Source organism: Buceros rhinoceros, unplaced genomic scaffold (assembly GCF_000710305.1).
Source record: "Buceros rhinoceros silvestris isolate BGI_N320 unplaced genomic scaffold, ASM71030v1 scaffold18030, whole genome shotgun sequence".
Taxonomy (NCBI): Eukaryota; Metazoa; Chordata; class Aves; order Bucerotiformes; family Bucerotidae; genus Buceros; species Buceros rhinoceros.
Genome location: NW_010389934.1, coordinates 113,099 through 123,513, shown reverse-complemented (window position 1 = coordinate 123,513; position 10,415 = coordinate 113,099). Strand labels below are relative to the sequence as shown.

Genomic DNA, 10,415 nt, shown 5'->3' with positions numbered 1-10,415 from the left:
AAAGAGGGTTTTTTAAAAAAACAAGTTGGGCAAAGATAAATAAAAAAAGATACAAAAAGGGAAGAAAAATGATTAAAAACCCCGGAAAGTGTTTGTATCAGGTACAAACAGAATGTACATGCCCCGTGTACGTTCTGAGACAGGACACTCGCCACGGGATTTATCAATACCCAATTTTGTCACCTAAACCACTCGCAGCATCGCACTGCCGCGCAGGAGGAGAGTTCTGGAGCTGCCCTGGAGCATCATCCTGCTCTGCAGACCAGGGACAGGTGTAAACCTCCCCCAGCTCGGGCTCCCCAAAGCACCAGGCAAAGCCCAGAGCGGAGAAGTTCACGTGCGATTCACTGCCTGCAGGGCTGGACGAGGCTGCTCGTGGCTCTGGGGTCAGACTGTGGTTTGCAGCGACTCGGTACCCAGCCTCCATCCTCCCCACACCGCATCCACACGTGGCATTTGTGGAAAACCTGCCCCCAGCCCAGTGTGGCACGGGCAGGTTATTGCCCCGGTAAAACACGTGGCTTTAGCTGAAGATGTCCCGGGGGCAGGTGGAGGCTGGACGTCCCCTGCCGCGTGGGGCTCCCCGGTTTTCCTCTGCTCTGCACAGCAGCTACACTGAACAGAAATCAACCTCCTCTGCCTTCAGAGTGTGCTAATAACACTCTGGAATATCCTCCAGATGTGCAGAGCATTGGCCAGAGAGCTGATATTTTGCAGCACCAACCCCCCTCTTGCCCGGTAGATTTGTCGTTACAAAGGCAAAGCTTCAGATCGCTTCTGCACCTCTTTTGCTTTGCACTACAAGGAGCTCAGGTTTTGCGTTTCAGGGAAACACCTTTGTCTTACGCCCTTGCTTGCTGCTCGCTTCAGCACAACCAGACAGTCCAGAATGTTATTTCTCTCAAATAAAACTGTTTTTCTCCCCTCCTGTAAAATTAACATAGACTGGAGGGTGAGCTTGGGTGAGCAGCACACCTTGGCAGCAAAGGGAACATCAAAGGAGCCCCGTGAAACAGAAGAACAAACCACAGCAAATCCCCTCAATAGCTCTAGTCACTCACATCTGTGTGAGTAAGGGAAAATTACATTCGAGGAGACACCCGCAGGTTCCTGGCTCCTGTCCCAGCACACGATGCAGCACACGGAGTGCTGCTTTACTTTTTTACTTTCTTTTTATTACGTTATGGTTGTTGGTTTGGGACAAAAGCGATAATATTTCCTGAAATTACAACCCTTTAAAAAGTACTACCCAGAGAAACTCTCTGTGTTATTATTCACTTTTTCATATGATGAATATTTGAAGAGCTGGAATAGGAGAATTTAATATTCATGGAGATTCATTTGGTTTTCAGAAAATGTTTAGTTCCTACCACAAAACAAAAGTATGGCTAATTTACACCAGTCCAGACTGAGCTGTGGCTGCACTCTGCAGCTTTGCCCGCTGCGTTTGCATCCCCTTGTGTTACCTGTGCTGTTACAGGCAGCTCCTGTATCCCAGTTCCTCCCTTGTCAAAGCAGCAGCATTTTCTGCCTGCAGCGCAGGCTGGGGCTGTGCTGGCGGGGATGCCTGATGCAGTGCTGCTCTGCAAAATGTCACTGTGGTGTGGAAATTCACTCACCCCAGTGCATCCTCCACGCTGCTCTTCCAGACATGACAAAGACGTTGCCCCACGCACTAGCGTTCCGCTGCTGTTTCCCATAACCTGGTACTCGCTGCAGTCAATACTCACCAGACAGCTCCACCATGCAGAGTGAGATCCAGAAGAGCTGCCTCCACTTCATGGCTGTTAAACTTCCCAAGAACAGCGTTCCCGTCGCGGCTCCCACCGAGGCTGGGGCTGGCTGTGACAGCTCCTGGGTTTCAGCCCTGCAGCAGCTCTGAGCTTATGTAGCCTGGTTCTAGTTCCAGCCTTTGAGATCACTCGGTTGTGGGGTGGGTTTCTCTTCAGGGGTTGTGCTTATGGTTCAAGACTGCGAGGTGGAGTTTCTCTGATTTGATTTCACAGTTTTATATAGTTTGTGGCAACCTCACTATCACTTAGGTAATTCTCTCCTCCCCACTTTCCTGCCAGCGCTTCAAAACAAACAAAAGAGCAGCCCTCTCCCCAGCAAAGGATCCCAAAGCCTCGCTGGGCTTAACTCTTTCCTCAGAGCTGCTGGCTTTCCTATTCAAGGCAGAGGTACACGGTGCTGCGGCAGGGAGGAAGGATTACTGTGGATCCTGCTGCTAAACTACCCTCAGAGCAAAGCACACACGAGCTGGTGAGGGCAGGGAAGTGAGAGAGCCCCAGGTGCGGGCATGGCCGGTGAGCCCCATGCACAGTCCCAAGGCTGTGCTGTGGCCAGCGCTCTGGAAAAGGGAGCTCTGAAAACTGACTTCAGGACCAGAAATTTTCTCAGCAAATTAAGCAAGGAACTCAAGGATGTGAAATCACCACTGACCTGAAGACAACTAACTCCATTAGCTTCACTAAATTGACTTTGGTCAAACAGAGAGGACGATTGAAATGGTTTAGAGAGAAGGTCTAGGGGAGAGAAAAACCCACAGGCAAAAACTTCTGCATAAAACCTGGAGCAGAAGAGGGACTCGAGACTAATAAATAATTTCCTGGAGCTCATTTCCATTAATAACACATTACAGAAACATTAAAAACAGCGTAGAAATCCTGACTTCAGTTTTATCACCAGGCTGAACTTTACCAAGTGGAAACGGCTGGCCCTGGCTCCGTTTCTCCAGCGACTGCACCGCAGGCACACGTGGGACCAGCTCCGGAACTGGCAGGACAAGGGATGCCCTGCAGCAGCCAGCTGAGAGAAGCTGATCGGGGCTGAATTAACGCATCCTGACACAGCCCTAAAGAAGCGTCAGTATCTCCAAAGGGATTGATTAAAAAAATAAAATTTAAAATACTTTGGTGTTTCAGTTTCTTGATTTTTACATCTGGGGACACCAAAGACAACAGAAATGTCTCAGTACTAATTTTGACCTATAGGGATATATATATATATGTATATATAAAATACAGTCACTTGGGAAACTCAACCCTAGTTAAGTCTGAATTCTTCCTCTTCTTTAAGGCTGAATGATGTGATCACTGAAGGAGTCACTGCTGAGAGGACATAAACAATAAGGTGGCCAGGAAGCGAGCTATGGCAGGGAGGACAATGAAGCTGCTCCTCAGTGTATTATCCTTTCGTGGCTACTCCCATTTCACTTCTACAGTCATATGTCTACAGTCAACAAAAGGATTAAAAGACAGAAAAAAAGACAGAGTAGGATCATGTTCGAAGAGATCCCCAAACAGCATTCCCAGTATTCACATCTATCGGTACAACAGAGTTCCAGTGGCTTTTGGTTTTCACATAGGACAAGGGTTGGACGAGATGCTGTTTAAAGGTCCCTTCCCCCCCAAACCTTTCTGGGATTCTGAGACAGGAAAATGTCCCTTGGAAGGAAATATCTGTAGCTAAGAAATGTGTTGCGGCAACTAGATAAAAGTTTCTATCACGTTCAGGAACCTATCACTGAATGATGGAGCTATAGAGCGCTATTAAAGACTGAAACAACCTGGTACAATGTGGTCTAACTCATGGTCTGAAACCCGAGCGTGGACACAGCCCAGCTGTCTCCAACAGCTCTGTGGTCTTTTTTTTCCTCTCTCAAACACACACACACTGGGAAATGCGTGATACTACATGCAGAGCAGTTTACAAAATATATTCAAAGGATGAAATAACACAAGGAGAGTGAACAAAGGCCCTATTTAAAGAACTTTTTTTTCCCTATTAAAGTGACAATTTGGGTTGAATAACACAACTAAAAATAAAAAGTTGAAATATCAAAGTATCAGCTACTGGGAAGACAACAGGCCATCTGGAGAGAACCAACATCCCGTCACACTGAACAGCACCAGGAAACGCTCCCATCCACCTCTGGCAGCACAGGGCTCAGGACCACTGTGGTACGGACAAGGCAAAAAGCTTAGAAACGCTTAGAAACACTTTGAAATTCAATTTCAGTCCTGAAATTAGGTGAACTGTAGGAAAAAACCCCTAACAAACCAGCTCATGCCAGGCCCCTTGTTTGCAGGGGAGCTCTGGACCATGAGCTGGTGCAGCCCCACGGTGGGTCCCCACCAGCGGCCCATCCCCCGGTGCCCCCCAGCCCCTCCTGCCTTCCCCAGGGACTCTCCCCGCTGCTCTGCCGGGTTTCCTGCCATTCTCCTGCAGCACTGCTCTGGGCTCCTGGATGAAAGAAACCAACAGAACCATCCAGGTTTGGCTGCCGGTTTTGTTTCACCTTTCAAAAACAGGCTAAAAATAGAGAGCTGGACTAAAAATAGCCAATGAGCGGATCTGCCAGACACCGCGTGCGGGAAGCTTGCGGGTTGGGTTTCCAGTGGAAGTCAGGCTGTGTTTAGATGACATTCCTGGTGTCGGAGTTGCAGGGTCCCATTAATACTTACGTGTGCACTGTGGGAGGATGTCAGAGCAGGGCTTAGAACTCTAATAGTGTGTCCAGAGGATATTAGAAGAGACCTAGAGATGCTTCCACCTGTCCAGCTGCTCTGCTCTGTAAGCCTCAGCCATTGCTCTGGCATGGACATTGCCATGCTCCCCATCCTGGCACAGGCATTGCCATGGTCCCCATCCTGACACAGGCACTGCTGTGCTCCCCATCCCAGCATGGGCATTGCCGTGCTCCCCATCCTGACACAGGCACTGCTGTGCTCCCCATCCTGGCACGGGCATTGCCATGGACCCCATCCTGACATAGGCACTGCCTGCTCCCCATCAGGGATGCTGGCAGAGGGACCCTGCACAGCACCAGGACTTAAACAAGACTGACCCAGCCTAAGCAGGAGCAGGTCGGGGTTTGTTGTCTGATGCCCATTTGCAGTCATATTTCAGAGGTGCTGTGACAAGGGCAAGCTCTCAGCTATGTGTGTGTGTGGGTACACACCTCCAAGCGTATTCCCAGTAACCAGGCTCTTCAGTTATTGCTGTTTCTTTATTGAATGAGCGGAAGGTAACACCTTTTCTCATCGATATGACTCTCCATTTAAACCTCTGCTTAACGTGACCTGAGCACATTGCAAACAAATACCACAAAATTATTTCCTCCTTTCAGACTCCTAACAAATTTTTATAATTAAAACTTTAAAGACCAAAGCAAGAAACATGCACTTTAATTGTCTGGGAGCAGCCCCTATAAGCTGTGTGAGGTTAACAACGGCAGTTTCTACCGAGCATTTTCAGGATCAAGTGTCCACATTTCCAACAGCACGGCCACGAATGCTTCTTCAGAGAGGCTGGGAATTGGCCCCAGTGTTTGAGGGTGATTTGATTTAATTGTGAATGATGCAATAGACATATGGCTAGGAAGTTATATGCCAGGAAACATGTTTTCTATAAGTATTTTAGCAGGCAGATGGCATACAATAGTTTTGGTGTAGTCATTTCCTCACCTCTTAAAAGGTGCTATTTTGGAGAGATGAAACAATTAGATTCCCACCATCCTCCCAAGGCACCAGCACTGCTGACCCAGAGGATGTGCAATGTTAGAGGACTATATCTGTACAAAATCCCATCAGACAAATCAAACCTCACTCCCCCATCCACTGCCATTCAAGACTTTCAAAGCACTTTCATAACTTTCTCACTTAAATCGAAAGTGGGTGAGCATTAAAGCTTCACAGCACTCCCACCACACGGCGAGAGCAGAGGCACGTGTAAGTGCGTGGAGCCACGCCATGCCACCGCTAAACCCCAAAGCCAAACGTTTTGCCTCTCAACCCTCAGCCATAGCGATAACGGTACCACTTCCCAGACAGACCAACGCTTCCTGGAAATTACAACTGTTCTCCTACGCCTACCGTGCTCCAGCCTCCGACGAGCTGCTGTGGGAGAGCCAGCCTTCGGCAGCGGCGTGAGCATCCCTGTGTCTGTACGGGGCGGGACAGCCAGAGCAGAGGATGAAGCTGCAAATGAAATGGTTTGGGGTTATTTCTCCAGTGAAGCTTCTAAGAGCTGTTGGGGTGACACCTCCTTTGTGCTAATGGGAGGCACGGGACCAAACCCCGGCTGGGGCTGAGCAAGGGGGGCTGATGCAGGACGCAGGCTCTGTGCTCCAAGCAGACGGCTCCCGAGGAACAAATGGATTTCTTTCACCTAAGAAAGGGCAAAGAGCTCAAAATCTTCCCTATCATTATCATGCTTATCGCCATGTCCTTAACAAAGTGTCATCTATTTGGTTTATTTGTTTGGTTTATTTGTTTTGTTGTATTTATATTCTAACTCCCGGGGCAGGAAACACCGTATTGGTGTTTCAGAAACTGCATCCTGGGTCTCCTCTGAAGGCACCGTCTATGCCAAGGCTGTTCTGGAGACAGCCCTGACTGAACCTCCCTGTGTGTGCCATGGGGACCCTGCCCTCCATCCCAGCAGGGTGCTGGGCGAGGCTTCTCCTGCCTCCTCACCTCACCTTTACCTACAGCTTTACATGAAGGTCCCCCCTCTCCTCCTCTCTTTGCAATCTCAAAGGAAAACTTCCTGCTGCAGCAGAAGTGTGAGTCTTGTCTGCACTCCTAAATTTGCTTCCAAACAGACTGTACAGCACCTTTAATAACCATCATCTATGAAAGAACGGTGCCCTTCCACTTACCTAGGTGTTCTTTTCCTAAGTCTTATTGAAAGACAGTTCTCAGAATTAAATATGGAATATAGATACACAGACATCTCTAACCTGGGCAAAGCCTTGCATCCTCATTAACCTTGCAACTGCATTTAATGGGTGCCTTGCTATTTATTACCCCCTTGCACAGCTACTGCTTCTTCATTTACCCTCAGCAGAGTCATTCCTCAGAGAGAAGCACCTGAAAGAAACCCAAGAATATCAGATTTTTGATCCACAGGTCATACATTTTATTTTAAAAAGCTTTTGGAAATCTTAAAAAAAAAAAAAAAAGATGGATGGTTGTTTCAGCTGTAAGGTACTGTTAATAAAAGTGGTATATTAAAACAAATTGCTTAGTATGATCATTCCACTAAAATCAATATCTTCAAATAATAAAACAAACATGAAGCATACACATGACTAAGTCAAGCAAACCATATAGCAGATAGATTGCTGAACATTTTTATGCCTTAAACTTTTACTTCAAGATTGTTGGTTCAAATCTAATCAAGGCTGTGCTCATTTACTACCTTCTGTCTGTTCAGCGCTTTGTAGGGTATTACCAGGCCTTTAATCTCGTTTTAAGGGGCAGGCTACAATGTAAATCAAGTCACTTAAGCATTTTTCCATGAAACTGTTCCCCAGTTGCATATTTTCCGCAGCAGTACAGGAGATTGAATGAGTCAGAAGGAATTGCCTTGAAAAACAAGGCGAGAATCGGAAAAACCAGAAGGCTACAAAGAGCAGTGGCTTTTCTAAGTGACAAGGAGAGGGCCCTAAGCATGAAGGAACCCTGGCAGAGGATGGACAAAGAGCCATCAGATGCTCAGCTGGAGCTGCTGGCGTGCCCTGGAAGTAGTTTGCAGCACACTGAACGCCACCGGCAGGAAACGACTGCTGCCGCCCCAGCACGAGCACTGCATAAAAACCTCTGCTGTCTTCAACAGGAATTGGTCCCTCCTGGCTTTGTGACGGAAGGAACGAGGCCCACTACTGACCGGGGAACCCAGCTCACATCATGAACACCCAGCTGAAACCTCCTTCCAATGATGCTCTTGGCGGAGTGAGAGAACTGGCTTGGACTCAAGTCGTGGTAATGCCTTGGAAAGAGCAAGTGAGCTGCTCAGCCCCCCCAGAGGACACGGCTGTACCATGGCAGCCTGTGCTGGAGACAGGCAAACTCACGGGGGTGACTTGCAATGGTGGCTGATGGTGCCTTGAATGGCTGAGACACCCTCAAGAGCCGGACTTTTGTTTTTCTGGAAATGTGTTTGGGTGTCCAAAGAACGACAAGCAGCTGTAGCACCAGAAAAAAGCGAACAGGAGGGGACAGAGATGAACTGGTCATAACTCTGTTCCTATCCATCACTACTTTGGGGCTGTATCAGAGTCTCATTAACCCGGCTGATTTCATCGACTGCTTTTCATTGCTGCACCGTCCAAAGCACTTAACTGTAATAAACAGCAGCACCAAAAAACACCAATAAAAATCATTAAAGCATAAGTCTTGTAATTTAGCATAAAGATTAGCTTCTCCATGCAGATCTGCAGACTGCTGGCTGCAATTTATTTCTCCCATTTATGGATGTCATAGGAACATGCAAGCTGGATTCGTTGCCTGGGCTTCCCATCCATCAGCAGGACTGCAGCAGGTCCAGCCTGTGGACACACCAAGCGAACCATACCTGAGGTATGCAAGATACTTCACGGCTGTGGGGCAGGGCGGGGGTGTTTGGGAGGCAGCCGGAGCCCGGAGCCCTGGGTGCCGCGGGAGGAGGATGTGGAGCGGTGTGGAGCAGGAGCGTGGAGCAGCAATGCCCCTTGGCCCTCCCTCCTTCCTGGTTCCTTCTGGAGGCTGAACGCTGGAGTGTCTTCAAGGCTGAGCAGCTGTGGGTGGGAGTAGTTGCTCTGAGTAGGTGCAAGAGGTTGTTGGTGAAGCAACACTGACCAAGTTAGGGAAAAAAATATAGTTCTGCATTGCCTTTATTTGCAGGGAGAGCATCCAGTCCAGCTGTAATTTATGTGAAACTACGGTGGTGTTTGTCAGAGAGAAACCCAAACTGTGATCAGGAAATAAAGGAACAGCTTTTACGCTGAGTAAATACCAGGTTAGTGCCAGGTGTTACTGCAGCATCAGCTGAGATGTAAAACTCACTGGCAGCAGCAGCCAGAGGATCTTTAAAAGCACCAGGGGAAAAGGACGGGAAAGGGCTCTCATCTCCACCCTGGCAATTGCTGATAATAAAATGCTTCTGTTTCCTACCTGGAAATGAGGTCCCAGAGGTACAAGTCTCTCCATTTTTCAAAGGAGGGTTTGTTCAAATATATAGTCAGGAGCATCCTCACTCATTACTGACTCCTGCTGCTACTGACCCACTGCACTGGAAACCGTAATGGCCCACATTCAAAAATACCTTTTTGTTTGGATTTTAAAGTCATGTCCTTGGTCTTAGAATGAAATCGAAATCTAAGAGCCACTTCTTTGGTTGTCTCCTGAAGAGAAGGATACAACAGCAAAACTATTTCAACTGCAGTGCTAGCTGACCTGAAAAAATGACAGGGCTCTGCTAACAGTTACGAGCACGCAGCTAAATTCAGACACCACTTATTTATTGATGTGTTTGTACAATAGGAGTGGCTGGGAAGGCTGCAGACTCCCAGGTACCTTCTGATGGCACTTAATAAGCATAGACAACACAGACCTACAGTGAATAATAGAACAAAAACCTTCCGGTATCACTGAAAATCAAAGCGCATATGGAATCAGACGTTATCCCAGGAAACCTCCTGAGAAGGGGAGCGAGGGGCATCTCACGAGCCCAGCTCTTGCCAGGAAGGAGGACAGTTGCATTGAAACAAAACCATCCAGCAGCGGGAGCGTTTGGAGCCGTAGTGCTGTTTTACTGTACACATTATAGTGCAGCGCTTCTAATGCTGTTGACAGGGTCCAGTCAAAGCAGCAGCAAAGAAGAGACACCCAAGTGGTGAACATAATCACAGACTTACATTCCAGTACTACCATAATCTAGGGGGAAAAGAATAAGTCTATTTATGAGACAATAAAAGATGCATTAGAAATGACCCAGATGAATACACTTCCCAGAGTACCAGAGAGTTGATGACTGTTTTCTCCCAGAGCTGCGGGAAGGATTTCAGGCCCGAGCAGAGCTTTGTCCTCTCCATGCTCAGGGTGGCACCTCCACACCCACAGTGTGGTCATGGGCAGCTGATCCAGACATGGTCACATGCCCAGACACAGCAGGGATGGTCCAAGACCCTCCCTGACCCCTCCAAGGGATGCAGCCAGACCAGCCTCAGGGCTGCGGTTAAATCCTCCTGTTTCTGGTTTATAACAAGCGATTTCATCTCAGGGAATCCAAAAATGATGAGAAAAAAGGATTATTATTTCCAGTCCCCCCATGGGCCCCGACATTTCCCCATGCCACTGTCTCCATTTCTGCGTGTGACGGGTGTTCTAGCAGCTGCGCATGTGGCCGCACGGTGACCCGGCACGCTCACTGTGAGCCCGGGCATGAGCTGTCTGAGCCAGCCTCCCCGGGACACGGCCATCCCTCCACTGCTCCCCTTTGCCCACTGTTAATAAACACTGTGGTTTCTCCAATTACATTTTTCTTTTGGATATTTTTCTCCTCGCCTCCACCAAAAGCATTTTCCCCCTGCGGTACCATGCCGGAATTATGGCTGGGGGAGGTCCTGGCCCGAAGTAGAACAACCCCTG

At 48.3% G+C, this 10,415-nt stretch overlaps 1 protein-coding gene across 1 annotated transcript in view; it reads right to left on the bottom strand.

The window, feature by feature from the left end:
* CD34 (CD34 molecule) overlaps positions 1-1,782 on the bottom strand; it is a 12,630-nt gene extending 10,848 nt beyond the window's left edge. Inside the window, exon 1 of the mRNA XM_010135609.1 lies at positions 1,731-1,782. Coding sequence (XP_010133911.1) covers positions 1,731-1,782 — 52 coding nt within the window. The remainder of the gene's footprint in view (positions 1-1,730) is intronic.
* Between the last annotated feature and the right edge of the window lie 8,633 nt (positions 1,783-10,415).